At 42.5% G+C, this 20,038-nt stretch overlaps 1 protein-coding gene across 5 annotated transcripts in view; it reads right to left on the bottom strand.

Annotated features, from left to right (window-relative positions):
* acad11 (acyl-CoA dehydrogenase family, member 11) overlaps positions 1–20,038 on the bottom strand; it is a 133,747-nt gene that overhangs the window by 3,128 nt on the left and 110,581 nt on the right. For all 5 annotated transcript variants that reach the window (XM_067377179.1, XM_067377178.1, XM_067377177.1 and 2 more), the window contains 5 exons: positions 19,394–19,479; positions 17,492–17,563; positions 16,850–17,004; positions 15,457–15,573; positions 7,096–7,205 (listed from right to left, as the gene is read on the bottom strand). In XM_067377179.1, coding sequence (XP_067233280.1) covers positions 7,096–7,205; positions 15,457–15,573; positions 16,850–17,004; positions 17,492–17,563; positions 19,394–19,479 — 540 coding nt within the window. The remainder of the gene's footprint in view (positions 1–7,095; positions 7,206–15,456; positions 15,574–16,849; positions 17,005–17,491; positions 17,564–19,393; positions 19,480–20,038) is intronic.

The raw sequence follows: 20,038 nt of genomic DNA, 5'->3' as shown, positions 1-20,038 counted from the left end.
AATAATAATAATAATAATAATAATAATGATAACACTTTACAATAAGGTTAATTAGTTGTTAACTATAATATAGTTAACTATATTAAATAACATCGACTAACAATGAAAAATACTTCTAAAGCATTTGTTAGCTGATGTTGTATCTGTTAATATTATTTAATGGACCTGAACTAACATGAATTAAAAATGATCAGTTGTATTTTTATTAACTAAAATTGACTTATGGAACCTAACTAAAAAGTGTTACAATAATAATATTAATAATAATAATGTAATGTGCAAAAACACTGCAATTCTTCACTGTGTAATTAAATACTGACAAATCCTTATTAAAGCTACAAAAGTTATTCAGTCAAGAGCACTTACACAGAGAGCAGCAGGTATATTAGGACGCTGTCACTTTAAAGGTCCGGTTTTTCGTGTTTTTTTGAAGCTTTGATTGTGTTTATAGTGTGCAATATAACATGTGTTCATGTTTCGCGTGTAAAAAAACACAGTATTTTTCACATAGCGCAACTAGACCATGCCCCCTTTTTCGTCATTAAAGAAGGAAGTAGAGGGATGTAAGTCCAAACTGGCCGTTCGATGTAGGCGACTTCTGTTAAATAAAATATCTCGCTTGGCATTGAACTTTGAGCTTTAAAATTTTACAGATTTTATTTATACTCTAACAACAACATTACACACTAACTAAAGTTTGAAACATGGGATCACGAAGAACGGGACCTTTAAGACATGATGCACATGACGCAGATCTGACACAAAAATGGGCATTTTGACAAAATTCATTATTCATTATCTCAAACCCCCCCTCCCCAACCCCCCCCCCCCCCCCCCCCCCAAAAAAAAACCGTCTCGGTTACGTATGTAACCCTCGTTCCCTGAAGGAGGGAACGGAGACGTACGTCAGTAGTGACCGACGAATTGGGATATCGCTTAGAGAGCCCTATCATCTTCGTGTAAACTAAAACAAGCCAATGGAATTGGCGTGCGATATTTGCATAATGCGCACCGCCCCCGACAGGTGTATATAAATAGGAAGCAGATGCAATCGCACTCTGTTTTTCGCTGAGGAGACAACTGGTGTCTGCGCTACAGCGAGGGTACCCTTTCAGTCGGTCACGTTCGACGTACGTCAGTAGTGACCGACGAATTGGGATCCCAACTAAAGCGCCACAGTTACGAAACCCCTTCCAGTGCCCAGCGCAAGCTCAGCCGCCCATAGCACCGGCTGGCGGTGAAGGGGGCGAGCTTACACCGAGAGAGTCTACTGCTGTCTAACCACTACCCACTAAGTAAACTAGACACACTGGGGAAGCGAACCCGTAAGGGACGCTGCGGAGACCACTACCTACCCAATGGGGGAGGAGTTTACGTGGGAATACACACATGGACTGGCCCGGGGGGCAGTACGCATATGGAGTCCCTGGGATGGCTCCACCTGGTAGGGGGAGACTCATCTGACAGGTGACAGCAGAGCTGGCTCTGCTAAGGGAAAGACACGGACTCGGCCCGTAGGGAGTTTTAAACCGTGGAAAATACACATATGGGACTGCTCACATAGAGGGGTCACAACATATTGGCCCCAGCCAACAGACAGCGTCAGCGACGGATGTAGGCCTGGCATCAGACACTCCACAATGTCCGAGCCGAAGGGGGAGGCGGAGGAACTCAACAGGGTTCGCCAAGCGGGGAACACGACTGGAGTGAAAGTATGCACGTATCCGGCCAGTGGCGGGAATGGCATTGCAAGCCGACACTTAGAGTGGGTACAACACGTCTACCGACTAGTGGATGCGAGTACATGTGAGGATACCGGCTCTACACGTAGGCTATAAAACCTAGCGAACGTGTTTGGTGTCGCCCAGCCCGCAGCTCTACAGATATCTGTCGGCGAGGCGCCATGAGCCAGCGCCCAGGAAGAGGCCACCCCTCTGGTGGAGTGGGCTCTCAACCCGAGCGGGCAAGGCACGCCCTGGGATTCGTACGCCAAGGCGATGGCATCCACTATCCAGTGGGCCATCCTCTGCTTGGAGACAGCCTTTCCCTTCTGCTGGCCTCCGTAACAGATGAAGAGCTGATCTGAGGTCCTGAAGCTTCGCGTTCTGTCCACGTAAACGCGCAGAGCGCGGACGGGACAGAGCAAAGCTAGGGCTGGGTCTGCCTCCTCCGAGGGCAGCGCTTGCAAGTTCACTACCTGATCTCTGAAGGGAGTGGTAGGAACCTTGGGCACGTATCCAGGCCGGGGTCTCAGGATGACGTGAGAATCACCGGGCCCGAATTCTAGGCACGTTTCGTCGACCGAAAATGCATGCAGATCCCCTACCCTCTTCAGGGAAGCCAATGCAACCAGAAGAACCGTCTTAAGAGACATTAGTTTCAGGTCGACTGATTGCAAAGGTTCGAAGGGATGACCCCGGAGAGCTGTGAAAACCAGGGTCAAATCCCAAGAGGGTACGGAGGAAGGGCGAGGAGGATTCAGTCTCCTGGCCCCCCTCAGGAATCTGACGATCAGATCGTGTTTCCCCAGGGACTTACCCTCAACTGCATGGTGATGTGCGGCAATAGCGGCAACATACACCTTGAGGGTGGAGGGAGACAGCCTTCGCTCCAACCCATCTTGCAGAAAGGAAAGCACGGATCCGACCGAACATGATCGTGGGTCCTCTCGGCAAGAGGCGCACCATTCGACGAACAGGTTCCACTTCAACGCATAGAGATTCCTAGTGGAAGGAGCTCTAGCGGAAGTGATGGTGTCTACGACCGCTTGCGGGAGATCACTCAGAACCTCCGCATCCCGTCCAGGGACCACACGTGGAGGTTCCACAGATCGGGACGCGGGTGCCACAGGGTGCCCCGTCTCTGAGTCAGGGGGTCCTTCCTCAGAGGAATCGGCCAGGGAGGTGCTGTCGCGAGGAGAATGAGGTCTGAGAACCAGGTCCGAGTGGGCCAGTACGGAGCCACTAACAGAACCTGCTCCCCGTCCTCCCTGACCTTGCACATGAGTTGTGCGAGAAGGCTCACTGGGGGAAACGCATGTTTGCGCAGACCCGGGGGCCAGCTGTGTGCCAGGGCATCCGTGCCGAGCGTGCCGCCGGTCAGGGAATAAAACCACTGGCAGAGGGCAGTTTCCGGGGAGGCAAACAGGACTACCTGGGCCTCGCCGAAACGCTGCCAAATCAGCTGGACCGCCTGGGGGTGGAGCCGCCACTCGCCCGCAAGTAGATGCTGCCGTGACAGCTCGTCGGCTGCACGGTTGAGCACACCTGAGACACGAGTGGCCCGAAGGGACCTCAGATCCTTCTGACTCCACAACAAGAAATGGCGGGCGAGTTGCGACATGCGACGGAAGCGTAGACCACCTTGACGGTTGGGGTACGCAACGGCCGCAGTGCTTTGTGAGCGGACTAGAACGTGCTTGCCTGACAACAGCTTCTTGAAGCGGGCCAGCGCAAGACGAACCGCTAGCAACTCGAGGCAATTGGTATGCCAATGCAGCTGAGGCCCTGTCCAAAGACCTGTCACTGCATGCCCGTTGTACGTGGCCCCCCATCCCGTGGCAGAGACATCTGTGGAGACCACAGCGTGCCTGGACACTCGTTCGAGGGGTACTCCGGCCCACAGGAACGAAGGGTCCAACCACCGGACAAGGGTGCGACGGCAGCTCGGTGTCACGGGGACACGGAGCGTGCCGCACTGCCACGCCCATCTCGGGACCCGGCCGCGGAGCCAGTGTTGAAGCGGTCTCATATGAAGCAATCCGAGTGGCGTTACCGCGGCTGCAGATGCCATATGCCCCAGGAGCCTCTGAAAATCTTTCAGTGGAGCCGCTGTCCTGCACTTGAGCGAGCTCAGGCAGTTCAACACCGACTGGACGCGCACCTTGGTGAGACGCGCAGTCCGTGTGACCGAGTCTAGCTCGAGACCGAGACAAGAGATCCTCTACCCGGGGGCGAGTTTGCTCTTGTCCCAGTTGACCTGAAGACCCAACCGGCTGGGAGCTACAACCATGTCGGGTAGGACTTTGTACTGACATGCCCGACCCTCGAACGCAGACCGACCTAGGAAGGGTCTGTGTCGAGGCAGAATCGAGACATGAAAGCACGCGTCCTTCAGGTCTATTGCTGCAAACCAATCCTGGGGACGGTCCAGGATTGGCCGTAGCCCACCGCCCTTTTTCGGTACAATGAAGTAGGGGCTGTAGAACCCCGACTTCATATCGGCTGGAGGGACCGGCTTGATTGTATCCTTCGCCAGGAGGACAGCAATCTCCACCCGGAGAACAGGTGCACTGTCCAACGACACCGGAGTGAAGTGGACAGCCCTGAAGACCGGGGGACGCCGGGCGAACTGAATCGCATAGCCGAGTCTGATAGTACGAATGAGCCAACTGGACAGGCTGGGGAGCGTGATCCACGCTTCCAGACACTGAGCCAGCGGGACCAAAGGCACCACAGACGCACCGGGGGTGGGGCAGCAAGGCAGAGAGGGACCCGACTCGGGCGGCTTGGGGGCGGCCCGGAGTGGGGTCGGACTCTGCGAGGCAGCAGTGTGCATGGGAGACAGCGCATGGGACGCGGTCTGCGCCACCACACTGCCGCCTGCTGGCGAATGGGGAGGGAGCTGTCAGCGGCGAGGCGGAGCCTGGCACACTGGCAGACACCCCTTGTTGTGACCTGGAGTTTGAGGAAACTGCTCTTTTTGTGGCAAAGTGGGTACCGCTGGACTCCGGAGAGCCAGCGGCGGTAGATGGACAGCTGCCACAAAATCCCCCCCGGCCCTCCTCCGGGGGTGGGAGAGCAGATGGAATACTCTCCCAAAGGGCAGGAACCTTCCGCTCCACGTCTGCGACCGGCACCCTGCTGTTTGGCTGGTGTAGGCTGCTGCTTTGCCAACTTAGCAGGGGCGGAGGAAGACGCAGGCGGGCGCCCTCGGCGACGAGCGGGCTGAGGCTGAGCCACGGGCGGCTGGGTGGAGGCAGCAGCGGACCGCCGTGGCATGACATGTCTGATAGCCTCAGCCTGCTTCTGTGCAGCGGAGAACTGTTGGGCACAGCTCTCCACCGCGTCGCCGAAAAGGCCGACCGGAGACACGGGGGAATCCAGGAACCGATGTTTGTCGGTCTCCCTCATGTCTGCCAAGGTCAGCCAGAGGTGGCGTTGCTGGGCTACCAGAGTAGACATCGCCTGACCAACAGAACGCGCTGTCACCTTCGTTGCCCGGAGGTCAGTGGCAGCACGCAGCTCCCCAAGCAGCTGTTGGTCAGGACCTTCCTGGGGCATCTGCGACAGCGCTTTTGCCTGATAGACCTGCAAAAGGGCCATCGCGTGCAGGGCAGAGGCAGCCTGCCCACAGGCACTGTAAGCTTTCTCAGTCAGACCGGCTGAGAATTCACAGGCCTGGGACGGGAGACGCGGCTCACCGCGCCAGCCAGCGGCCGTTGGACACAACTGCGTCGCAACAGACCGCTCGACTGGCGGGATCCTCGCGTACCCCCTGGCTAGCCCGCCGTCCAGGGAGGTGAATGCGGACGAGGGACCAGGCCCTGTACGAGCCCCATGCGGAGCTTGCCAAGACCTGGTCACCTCATCGTGTACTTCCGGGAAGAAAGGCATTGGGGCGAGACGCCCAAGTACCAATCATCCAACCGAGATGGGCCGGGACAGGGTGGAGGGTTCCACTCAAGCCCAATGCACAAGGCGGCCCGGGAGAGCACAGCCGTGAGCTCGGGATCCGACTCGGGCAACGCTACCGTCCCGGGCGGCAGCGCGTCCGAATCTTCCTCCCCCGAGGACTCAGGCTCACCTTCCGATGCAGCGATCGACATCCGATCCGCCGCCGGCACACCAAAGGTAACGGCTGGACAGTCCGTAGAGGGCCCACCGGAAACCAATGGTGGCACGATGGGTTGCGGTGCTGATGAGGCGGCAGGGGCCCGAGGAGCGTTTCCGCTCGGCGGGGAAGCCCTGACCGTAATCCTCAGGTCACCCTTCCTATACAGCGCCGTACCGTCATTCCGGTTCCCGGGGCCGGAAAAAACGGTCGTACGCGGCACAGGAGAGGGGACCCCCGCTTCCTGAGACTTCAGGAAGGAGAGTCTCGACCTCAGCATCGCGATAGTCATGTTCCCGCAATGGGAACATGAACCATCCACAAAAGCTGCTTCAGCGTGCAGAATGCCCAAACACGAGATGCAACGATTGTGCCCATCAGCAGGGACCAGGGAACGACCGCACCCATTAACGCACAGACGAAATGACATACTGTCAGAGTTCGTCTGTAAAGCTCTTTTAGAAGGGGAAGTCAACTCACTCGTGCTGAAGCACCCAGGGAGCGACGCGATGTGTCAGGTACACCACTCCCTGACACACCGAGGAACCGGCCCAAATCGCTACACACGCACACACTCTTTGTGTTGCTGTGAAAACAGCAGTTTTCGAGCTTATAGCTCAGCTCCTCGGAGACTCGCGACCTCGCTGAACGTGCCGTTTCACCAGCACTGAAAGCTCGCTCTTCTGAGGCAATGTTTTAGAATAAAACAAACGAAGAAAGGAATCTTCTGAACAGGACACCAGTGAATGGATCCGAAGCGAAAGACAGAGTGCGATTGCATCTGCTTCCTATTTATATACACCTGTCGGGGGCGGTGCGCATTATGCAAATATCGCACGCCAATTCCATTGGCTTGTTTTAGTTTACACGAAGATGATAGGGCTCTCTAAGCGATATCCCAATTCGTCGGTCACTACTGACGTACGTCGAACGTGACCGACTGAAAGGGAACTCAAAACTGTACACTGTCTGAGAAGCGGCTTCTGTGCAAGTGTTTTGAAAAATATTAATCACAGGTGTTAACACTAAATAACACATCTATATATTCCAAAACATTGATTATAGATATCATGGTAGTATTCATACCTAAATGGCACTGTATATATACACCATTGATAAAGCAATGTCTTTCAATAGTACTTTATTGAAATACATTGATACTTGTCACTAGTTTAAAAACCCATTTACCTCACCTACAAAATTTCAGAAAATACTATATTATTTGAAACAATACTATACTAAATGAAACAATAATTTACTCACATTTCTGCAAGTGGGAAGTCATCAGACACTCCTGCACCCCCATAAACCTGAATGGCACAGTCCACCACATTACTCGCCATCCTGCCTGCTGCCACCTTTATCATAGCAATCTAATGAGGAAAAATAAATATACCAACAAGGTCAAGATCTTAAACGTGGGTGGCAAACAGATCTGTGTGAATGCGTGTGTTTCTTCTGGTTAATGTCCTTCATTTGAGAGGGTCTAATTTAAAAGCACCACACTGGGGCCTTACAGGCACCAATATCTCCACAGGAACATGCAGTAAAACTAATAAGATTTCATCTCACTAACTTAATCCTTGGATGTTTCGTACAATTATAGATTTGTGTGGATCTGGTATGCATCCAACAAGACATTTAATTTTGAATACACAGACATGAAAAGATAAATATGAGATCTGCAATCACGTTCGCTCATCTGCTGGAGGACCGGGCCTCATTATAAACCAACGTGCACGAGTGTATAATTCAGAAACAGGCTGCATACAGTGATGGGTGTGTATGTATCTACTTTAAAACCTCCCCAGCAGGAGATGTGCTTAAGGTGTTTGGCTTTTCTCCAAACCCACAATATGAATCACATAAGGTGTTGGCTCAGCAAGAAGGAAACTGCAGGTAGGCTAACATTAACAAAATTGTTACAAGAATATGCTTCATCACTCTTTAGCAGAAGCCTGAATGCTGTGTTACCGTGACTATAGCCAGCGGGATACGGAGCCCTACTATTTTGGCTGACCCTAGGGAACTGCAATGTGTGCAAATGGCCCCTGCCACAGCTGCAATGGAACACATGGAAGATGGTGAAAAGTGTATGTACTGTATATGGATAGAGTTGAGGGCTGGAAGGTGGGAACTGGATTAAGACGTTTGTTTTTATTAATGGTTTTAAAAAGGAATGGATTTATTTATTTAATTACTTTTTTCATTATTACATCATATATGGATATTTTTTGTAATACATCAATACCACCGTCTAGCAGCATTAAGCAGTCTGTGTGAATAAACAAATTTTGGGGACAAATAAAGCCCCTTAATGGAAAAGTTCATTTTTGACCCTGGCCAATATTTAACTAATAGTTAATTAATTTTGTAAACTTTAAGAGGGAAATTAACACAAGCAGTTTAAAACTTTTTGATGTCAAAGTATGGAGCCTCTAAAGGGAAATGGTGATGGAGAAAAAAATTAAATAGGAGGAAAAATTGCATTACATTGCTTTTTTGAGTTTCATGAAAGGGAACTTTTGCAAACAAATGCAAAATTGGTGATAGAAATAACATGAGGTGGGTGTAAAAACTATTATTTCAATGCTTTTGCAAAGCTTCTCTGAGAAACGCATTGAAATATATTTTTTAATCTTATCTGATTTTTTTTTTTGTCCCCTTAGGGGGCCTGTACTAAAGACCCTCAAAAAAAAAAAAAAAAAATGATGACCTTGCAAGGGACCCCCTTCTCAAAATATTTTCAAATCAAATATTATTAAAAAAAAAAAAAAAAAAAAGTAATAATTTCCCGTTTCCTAAATTAAATAATTGACATTTACATTGTCATTAATTGTACTAAACAAATCATAATTTTGTGAAAGCATTTAAACGAAATACATTTTCAATACCTTAAGTACAAACATTAGCTTTAACAACCCTTAACAAAAATTCTCAAATCTTTCACACATTCCTTTGCATCCTCTTACAGACTCCTGCACCCCAGCTTTAAAACACCTGCACTAACATACAGTACCTGTCAAAAGTTTGGAAAATTGCAATTAATTTTTTTGTTTTTGAAAGAAGTCTCTAATGCTCACCAAGGCTGCATTTATTTAATCAAAAATACACTAAAACAGCAATATTGTGAAATATTATTACAATATAAAATAATTGTTTTCTATTTTAATATATTTTAAAATGTAATTTATTCATGTGATGACAAAGTTGAATTTTCAGCATCATTACTCCAGTCTTTCGTGTCACATGAAAGAATTTATTAAACAGAAATAGTTTGTAACACTATAATTGTCTTCGCTGTCACTTTTGTTCAATTTAATGCATCCTTGAGGAATAAACATATTAATTTCTCTCTTTTTTAAATCTTACCACAAATGTTAAAATGGTATCATTTTCACAAACATGTTAAGCAGCAAAAACTGTTTGCAACATTGATAACAATAATAATAACAATGTTTCTTGAGCAGCAAAACAACATATTAGAATGATTTCTGAAGGATCATGTGTCACCTGAAGACTGGAGTAATGATACTGAAAGTTTAGCTTTGTCATTACAGGAATGAATTACATTTTTAAATGTATAGAAAACAATTATTTAAAATTATTACTGTATAATATTACTGTTTTTAGTTAAATAAATGCAGCCTTGGTGAGCATAAGAGACTTTTTGGAAAATTTTGGAAACATTACAAATTGTTATGTTAGGCTCTACTGCTCTCTGGAGTTGAACACGTCCCATGTGAACATATCACTCCCACAGACACATCTGTTGACAGAGTGACAGAAAGAAAGGCAGCAGGGCCTGGCGCTCCCTCTGGCAGCGGCAGGTCGCAGCGTCACTTCCGGTGGCATCGGCAGATTCGTGGCAGCTGCCACGGTCTTTCTCGGAGTTTGTCGCTGTTTGAGTGTTTCAGTGGCGTGCGGTGGTATTTTAAAATTATGATGCAAAGTTCCCACAATTGCATTATTATTATTATTATTATTATTATACATTTTTATGTATCAGCATGCCAGAGTTTGTGCCAGCAGTCACGATCGTTTGTCGCCGTTTCTGGCTGCAAACTACACTTTTTTTTCCTTCTTTTTTTTAATAAAAGATATGATGATGCATATTACATACCAGCAAGTAAATGGGACCAGAATATGATCCCAATAAACTAAATTGCATAATAATTTCCCCATAAAAGAACACATAGGAGTGCTCTGCCAATAGTACTACGCTCGAGTGCAACACACACAAACATTTTTATTTAATGTAACGCTTTAGTTAATAACTAGTTGGTTGTATATTTACATAACCTCAAAACCGCAAGGATCATAATTTAAGATTACATTTCTGATGTTTGTGTGTTGTACGGATTCTGCCATCAGTCGTTGCCCGCCATCAGTCAAGGCAAGGGAGGCAGAGTCTCCTTAGAAACAAAACAGGCTGAGAAAATAATCGATTTAAAAAACTCAAGTATTAAAAAATGTGATATTAAAAATTTAAGTCACTCTAGTTTTAATAAAGTAACTTTGTCCAACAGCGACACCCGCTGGTAAAGTTAAAAAGAACAGTACATATTTGTATTTTTTTCTGCCTTTTGTTATTAATCTGGAATAAATATAAAAATACATAAAAACACTAACACTTAACAAACACTTATTGGTTTTGATAAACAGAATATTACATAGTGTAAAAATACAAAATATAACTGTATTTGGCCTTATATTAGTAATGTTTATTTAACCAGGAAAAAGTGACAACAGTAAGGGTAACAGGGACGTGAATTAAAATAATAATAATAATAATAATAATAATAATAATAATAATAATAATAATAATATATATATATATATATATATATATATATATATATATATATATATATATATATATATATATATATATATATATATATATATATAGGAACAGTTTTTAATCAGAGAATAGCATCAAGTCAGTTAAACTCCTGGAGTACTGATCTGGTCATTTAGCAGAGGGGGTTGTTAATCAGTTTCAGCTGCTTTGGTGTTAATGAAATTAACAGCTGCACTTAGATGGGCAACAATGAGATGACCCCCAAAACAGGAATGGTTTTAAAGGTGGAGGCCACTGACATTTTTTTCCCTATTCATCTTTTCTGACTGTTTTTCACTAGTTTTTGTCAGGGTCAGTGTCTCTACTGGTAGCATGAGGTGATACCTGGACCCTACAGAGGTTTAACAGGCAGTCCAGCTCCTCCAGGATGGCGCATCAATATGTGCTATAGTCAGAAGGTTTGCTGTGTCTCAAGAGCATGGAGGAGATTCCACGAGTAAGGCAGTTAGGAGAGCTGGACAGGGGCGTGGAAGGTCCTTAACCCATCAGCAGGACCAGTATCTGCTCCTTTGTGCAAGGAGGAACAGGATGAGCACTGCCAGAGCCCTACAAAACATACAAACTACCGAGTACCATTTTGAGTTGCTGCAATGAAATTTCAGTAAAATGGACAAGCCTGCCACATAATTTTTTCACTTTGATTTCTAGGGTGTCTTTGAATTCAGTGTTCTGTAGGTTGATAATTTTCATTTCCATCAAACGATGTGGCATCCTTTAGTTCCTAACACATTACCCATTCCATGTCAGTATAGAGATCCAGCATGATATTTTTCCCCATTGAGATCTGATGTGTTTTCAAAGTGTTCCTTTAATGTTTTTGAGCAGTGTGTGTGTGTGTGTGTGTGTGTGTGTATATGTGTGTGTATATATATATATATATATATATATATATATACATATACATGGGCGACATTTGACTCTCGAGTTAGGGGGGGCAAGAATTTTTTATTTTTTTTTGCAGGTAAACATCTTTTTGTACCTGCATCAGCAAATTATTCGCGGAAGTTTTAAGCAAACAAGTTTAAGTTTGCTTGTTCTTTTTTTTTTACTTATTTATTTAATAATTCACTTAATTGTATTAATACGGGAAATGAGGCGGACGATATCTGGAATCAGAGTTCATCATTTTGCGAGCAACTGATGATAAAGAAAAATATCACGTCGCAATATTGATAATAGGTATTACGATTTTAAACCATGAAGCCGAGCCAGTTGATATCACACAAACAATGAGCAAACTTTGCGTGAGAGTTATGCGGATGAAGTCTCACTAGAGAACAGTAGCGGCTCCTTGCCATAAATATAGGTAGGGCAGATTCTGGGTGTTAACGCTAGTTTATTATAAACATTTTAACCCAACCTGCTGGGTTTGTCCATATTTTACCCAGCATGGGTTTTTTTTAACCCAGCATTTTTTAGAGTGTAGTTTATTATAAACATTTTGCAAGCTTTATATTCTAATCGCTGAACGCATCAGACACACTTTTGGCAGAATTCGAATGTCCTTGCGTTATTCAGCCTGAGGGTGGCGCTCTAATGATGATCGACAGACTTTAGTACACACAACACACAAAATCTTAGAATTGTATTTATTGCTTCCGAATTTTGTTTGTAGAATATTGTTTTAGAATAGTTATGTAAGAATTCGAGAAATTAGCACATTTAAATTAAAGGGTTTATACCCTCATTAATGTTACACATAGGAAGAACAGACATGCCAAACAGTTACTGACCTCTGATGCAGACACATATCTGAAGCGGACTGATATCGTCTTGGTCTGGAGCGAGGTGTACGTGAGGTGTGTTTAACGTGGAAATAAGCGGGGCAGCCAGAAATCTGCCACAACGGCTCTCTATGAGAGGGTGCTGCAATTCAATTTTTCACCACAGATTTACATAGGAAAGTTGTGTGGCGCTGTAGAGCTGGGATGGGGCTTCCCCGCTTAGTATTATGAATACATGCCTGTCGAATCCATGCGCTACAATTTAATATATCCAGCTCACTTTACGACTTAAAGTAGTCTAGAAAATCTTAATATTTCTCTTGTGGTCGATAGTTAGGAAAAAAATGTAAAATTTTACGAAAATAAACTAGTTGTTTTTTAAATGAGGAGTATCCAACTAATCTTTTATCCTCACTCACAGCGCATCGTTTATGCGGTGATGCGCTATGATGTTGTGGGGCAAATTAATTACAATATTATCTGAATAATAAAAGTAGCATAATAATAATAAGAAGAATTTAATAGCCCTGCGTGCCCCGTCCGATATACGCCACTGTGAAGGGATAAACGGCGTTCGGGCACGGCATCAAAGCGATTAACTGTTTTATCCAAATCCACATGCATGGACCGTCCAATGTTCAGTACTGCATGTCTCCTGTATCTGATGTTTATCGTGTGTTTTCAGAAACGTTTACTAGACGGTGGACTAGCTTTGACTCTCTGAATAGTGGCCGCGTTTTTTGTGACCACGGTCTTTCCGCGCTCACGGGCAAAGGACTCGGAGTAGGCTATCTTTGAAAAGCTCGCGCTCAACTGACGGCTCACATCGGGAAAAATTATGGGGGGGCAGTTGCCCCCCCCCTAATGCCGCCCATGTATATATATATATACAGTGGCGCAAAAAGTGGGTATGCGCTATATGCGGCGCATAGGGGCGCCGCACCATGGGGGCGCCAAAGCGATGGTTATTTTATTTTTTATTTTTTTAAATAATAAAAGTTATATAAATTTATATAAAAGTTATACATAAAAAAAAAGTTATATAAATTTTAGAGGACTAACAGGCTAGAGTAGGCGCCGGTGCCCTCATAAGATTCCATCATAGAATTTAGACATAAGGGTAATATCGCGAGTGGGCGGGGCGCAGCGCTGAGTGAGCAGCAGTAACGTAAGTGAGTTGTAATTGAAACTTGAAAAAGATGGATAAAGCAAAAAAGCTATCGGGGGCTAAAAATAGAAAAAGAAAGAGGGAAAAGGAAATGACATGTCAAGGGATGCGACAGCAGCTAAATAAGTGGATGGTGAAAGGCAACAGGTAGGATTTAAAATGTGACGTCTATGCTTGGAGGCTTGCAAATACGTTATTCATGTTAACAGATTAGCTAGCATTTGCTAACACTGGGAATGTAGCAGACAGAATATGTAGCTAGCTTAGAATATGCAAAACCGAAGTTGCTGAGCTGAAAACTGAAAAATATAAGGTAGCATGTACAATAAATGACAAGAATCTGGAAAACAACTTTAATATCTCTGGTTTACCGTGGAAATTATGCATATATTTGCTACCAAACATGGAGGCTTGCAAATATTAATGTTGACTGACAAGTGTTTACTTACTTACTGCAAAATAATGTTGCTGATATCTACATTTGGATTTTGGTTAAACCCTTTGGTACCAATCCCATTCATGACACATCTCAATTTTATTAAAGTAAAATGACAACTGGTAAATATAAGGTAGCATGCATAATAATAATGACTAGAAGCTGGAAAACATTACTTATGCAATAAGGCTGGTTTATCATGGAAAGAAATAGTTTTTTTTTTTTTTTTTTTTTTTACATATGTGTACATATATAATTATGGTAGGCTTACAGTGGCTGTCTGATATACTTTAAAATAAACATTTATTATTTCAAACCCATACATGATGATGTCCAGCACACTTATTTTTTTTAGAAGTGGGGGTGGGGGGGGCGCCAAAATTTTTTGCTGCATACCCCTCTAACACTGGATAGTTGCACCCCTGTATATATATATATATATTATCTATACATATACATATATGTTGTATACACATGTATATATACTGTATATATATATATATATATATATATATATATATATATATATATATATATATATATATATATATATATATATATATATACGAACTCTGGCAACTGATACATAAATATGTATTATAATAATAATAATAAATAATACACCTGTGGGATATTATTAGTTTAAAATACCACCGTACGCCACTGAAAACAGACTGCGGTCAAGCCAGCCGCCATCCAGAAATGAGCGGTCAATCTAGCCGCCCCTATATTTCGCGGTCCGCGCATACTTGCTATTATGGTAAGACTGTCTGTGAACGAACTGAAGGTGATTTCACATTCATTCATTTATTCAGTCAGTCAGTCAATCTGTATGAATGAATTAAAATAGCAAAAAAAAAAATATTTCACAGCTCAATTTCACCTGAAAATGATAGTGCACCTCAAAGCCTGACATTGTGTGCTGCTGAATTCCAAAACTAAAGCCCTCCAATACTCGTACGCTGTTTTGTCTATACAGACAGCAAACAGCAGCAACATCGTGAAACTCCTAGAAAGACCGTGGCAGCTGCCTGAAGAAATCCACAGAGTTGGTGGCAGCTGCCACGGATTTCTTCAGGCAGCTGCCAGAGTTGGTGGCAGCTGCCAGAAGAAATCCGTGGCAGCTGCCGATGCCACCGGAAGTGGCGCTGCGACCTGCCGCTGCCATGTAGCGCGTGTGTATGTGTGTGTGTGAATGTGATGTTATGCAAGGTCAGTCTTTCAGAGTTGATTTCTGCACATCGTCTATCATCTATTGGAGTGTCAGTTCATGAATTAGGTGGGAGGGACTGAGATCTTTAACAGTGTGATTGACAGACAGACAGATGTTAATGTGTCAGGTCAGTTTAATTATTTCAAGGGCAATTCAGAGATTTTTACATCATATCAAAGAAAAAAAAAAGATAATGACAAAATTATAATACAACTTTACCTGTTTCCTTGCAGCCTTGTTGCCCTGTGTGTCCAGTGTGTGAGCAGCATGTAATGTTAACAGACGTGTCTGCGCAATGGCGATTCGACACTCAGCTATCCAATGAGCTACCACCTCCTAGAGCCAGAAACAAACCCCATTATTACACCTGAATAATAACACACAGAATATATCAAATGCATTAAACCAAACAAAAACTACAGGATTAATGCATGAGGTACAAATACTCCAACTGCAAAATGCACATCCTAAAATGCTCATCCACTGGGCGTCAGTAATGAGCCATATGCTATGAGGTAAGGCCAGCCAGTGGTCAGTCAGAGCAGATTCCAAAAGATTCCTTTGGCAAGCTTATTGCATTATTGAAGACTCTTTATGCACAATAATATTTAAACAGAAGACTATTCCATTCCTGACAGACATTGAATAGCTTCCTCTACAACATAACCTCAGGATACCCCTGTGAAAAGTACACTTTAGCATACTTTTATAAAGTGTGCATATTACAGAAATAATAGTTTTCAATTGCAAACTGTATGCTTTTGGATACTTAGCTGCATTAAAATTATAATAAAAATGATACTGTATTATAGTTAAATTATTTTATATGCAATTTGCTGAACTTAAAAGTGATTTTTGTAAATTTTTAAATGTAATTTCATAATTACTTATATTGTCCTTGAAATATGGTTAATGGGTATTACCAAATGTACTGACAAGCATTTATTGTAAACTAAAATATACTTTAAATGTAATTTCTATTGATGTATTTAAATCATTGTAATTACACATTTGCAATGATGAAGCTGCAATTTAGTATATTTAAAAACATTTATTAAACAATGTGTAATGTAAAATAACACACTACAGTTACTATAATCAAACTATAATCAAGTAGTTTACATGTGCTTTAGTATTTTTTAGTCAAAACATAAAATTAAGTGTACTTCTTTAAAGCATGACAAAGTGTTATTAAAAGAATGATTTAAATCATGTTTTATTATAAAGCACTTTTAAAAGTTGTCACTTTTTAAAAACAGTCATGAAAGTGTATCCTCTTTAAGAGCACTTAAGCTGTCTTTTCATTTTATTAATATTATATTATTTTTAAGGTTTTTTTCTTTTTTATCCTTTATGATATGAAGTACATTACAAGTGCACATTCAAAAATATCTTTTTCACAAGGACATTCTGACCCCAAATCTTCTTTAATAATAATTCTTGGGTCTCTTTTTTATTTGCCTGACTTCATTCATTTTATTTTCATTTATTTTTTCATTTTCTAATGTTAATGTTAGGTTGTACATCAAAGAGTCTAATCTACCTCCAAAATATCCAAGGTAGCACACATAACAAACCACAGCAACAAACTTTACGTCAATCACATACGTACATGTTGGTACAGTCTCTTTCCAAAGGCTTGTCTATGAGCTGCACGTTGACATAGCAACTCCAGTGCCCACTCTGCCAGCCCCACAGCCCTCATGCAGTGATGAAGTCTACCTGGCCCCAGCCTTCCCTGAGCGATATCAAAGCCCCGCCCCTCACCTACAAACAACCAATCAGATAGCAAACAATGAATCTAATTAATGAATTAATAAATAAAATAGCAACCAGACAATAATCCGACTGCTGCACAAACAGTAATGCAATATTATATTATATAACAATCATAAATATGTGCATGGCAAACTGAGTCATTTTATAATAATAATAATAATAATAGGTTGAACCAGACAGTGAATACCCACATGGCAAGTGTTAAGTGCTTCCTTTAAGGGTTTTAATCAATATCTATTATGGTTTAATAAATTAATTCCTAGTGTGCAAAAAAGTAAGTGCTCAGGGCACTGAAGTTATTGAAGTTTTTGTGGGCTCATTATTCTGCAATAATTAATCTGCAAACACAAACACACACCTACACACACACACACACACACACACACACACACACACACACACACACACACACACACACACACACACACACACACACACACACACACACACACAGATTATGATGAATGAATCTCACCAAGAACAATGTTGGAAGCAGGAACTCTCACATTGTCAAAGTTGATCTCAAAATGGCCACCATGGATCGCATCTACAGAGATAAACAATAATTCACTGTATAGTAAAAGCAAGGGAACCCTCTTCAATCTGTGTCATCACATATACTGCATTCCAAATTATTATGCAAGTGACATATCAGTAAGATTTCAGTACAATAAACATTCAGATTTTAGTTTTTCTAAGAAAATGCATGTTTGTTTATTTATCCATGTATTTTTAGATAACTGGTATCAATCTCAGACAAAATAATTTGCCAGGTATATGGAAACCCTACTTAGAGGCTGTTCCACATTATTAAGCAAGTCACAGTTCTCATGCAATATGGGGAGGAAGAAAGATCTTTCTGAAGATGAAAAGCATGAAATGATGCAATGTTGTGAAAAAGGCATGAAAACAACTAATATTGTGTGAAACTGAATGGAGATTATCAAATTATTGTAAGATTTGTGAGTGATTTAGAGCAAAGCAGAACTTGGTCAGATAAAGGCTTGTTAAGAAAAGTTCATGTCAAAAAACTTAATTGCATTAAAAGGGCAGCTATAAAAAAGCCGCAAACAGGTATTTGTTGAACAGCAAACAGGTATTTGAAGCTGCCGGTGTCTCTGGAGTCTCAAGAAGCTCTCCATGCAGGCTGGCAGTTGTGCGTAAAGATGCATTTTAGCCATTGCAAACCAAACCTCACACAGAGAAACATTTACAGTGGGTTTAGAAATACATGAAGACTCATTTTTAAATAGTTGTATTCACTGACTAATGCCGTACTACAATGGATGGTCTAAATGGATGGATTTCTGGATGGTTGGTAAATGGCCACCACGTTCCAACAAGACTGCGACGTCAGCAAGGAGCTGGCGGGTGATAATTTGGGCTGGAATATTGGGAAGAGAGATGGAGGGTATTTAAATTACTTTTGCAAGATATGTGGAGTTCATAACTGGCCATTTTCAGCTATGGTATAAAAAGGAGGATAGTGCCTTCTGAAATACAATGCACTATGCACTATCCCATGCTGCATAAAAACATCACAGCAATAAACTGTTTGAAAATGTATTTCTACACCCACTGTAAATAATTCTCTTTGTGAAGTTTGGTTAATGGTGGCTAAAATGCATCTTTACGCACAACTGCCAGCCTGCAAGGAGAGGTTCTCAAGACTCCAGAGGCACCAGCAGCTTCATACCTGTTTGCTGCTCAACACTGGCTTTTTTTTATAGCTGCCCTTTTAATACAATAATTTTTTTGATAGGAACTTTCCTAAATAAGCCTTTATCTGACAGAGTTCTGCTGTGCTCTAAATCGCTCACAAATCTTCTGATAATTTGATAATCTCCATGCAGTTTTCACACAATATTAGTTGTTTTCATGCCTTTTGCACAACATTGCACCATTTCATGCTTCTCATCATCAGAAAGATCTTTCTTCCTCTGCATATTGCATGAGAACTGTGACTTGCTTAATAATGTGGAATAACCTCTAAGTAGGGTTTCCATAGATCTGGCAAATTATTTTGTCTGAGATTGATACGTTACCTAAAACGACATGGATAAACAAACAAACAAACATTTTCTTAGAAAAACTAAAATCTGAATGTTTATTGTACTGAAATCTTACTGATATGTCACTTGCATAATAATTTGGAATGCACTGTATACTGAAAAGATATGGTGGAAAGCCAGATGTGGAAGAACAGAGAAAATCAAACAGGATGCTGAGAGGGTGAATGTTGTGATAAGGGTGTGGAGTGATAGTGAGACAGTGGCTTTAAAGCACAAATGTAAAAAGACTGTCAAAAGAGAGAACCTGAGTTGAAGATCTGATTAAGCTTCATCTGGCACGGCAGATTGTGTTACTCAGAACTCACCGTCCTGTCCGAAAACGGTAAGTGGCCTTATCTTCTTTACTCCTGGAGTTTTCAGAGGAACCAGGATCATGGTGTGCAGCCCATGCCTGCAAAACATTTGCAAATTTACACAAACAAAAAACAACACTCCTGAATGAACAGACAGTAACACTTTACAATGACCAATATTAATATTATTCATTATAATTAAGTAGGAGTATGTTTTATATTTTCTCCTCCACTGATGGACAATACTATACGATTAACCAATAGTAGAGGTTGAGTGTTGCTATGTGGTTCTTAAGGTATTCGAAAAGTGTTTTTACCCTGTTGCCTTGTGGTTGCTATAGTGTTTTTGTCAAAAAAAAAAAAAAGTCCAGAATGTTTTCATTATATTGTACATCAAAGGAAATGTAAAATGAAGGAAAACTTGATTTCTACAGTTCAGAAAATAAGTAAAATAAGAAAATAAGTTCAGTCTATAGAATGTGCGTGATGTAAGACATAGTCATGAGATATGAGGGTGAAGCAGTTTTAGCTTCAAACTACTTGGATTCAAATGAAATAAGAGAAAACTGCCTCCGCTTTCTCTTTTCAGCCGCCAAGGTCGCTATTTACTGCAGGGGAGAAAGCATGCACTGCTAGACAGAAAGAGAGATGACTCTG

Source organism: Chanodichthys erythropterus, chromosome 23 (genome assembly GCF_024489055.1).
Source record: "Chanodichthys erythropterus isolate Z2021 chromosome 23, ASM2448905v1, whole genome shotgun sequence".
NCBI lineage: Eukaryota > Metazoa > Chordata > Actinopteri > Cypriniformes > Xenocyprididae > Chanodichthys > Chanodichthys erythropterus.
Note: the sequence above shows the minus strand (reverse complement) of the source record. Positions and strands in the feature narration are given on the sequence as shown.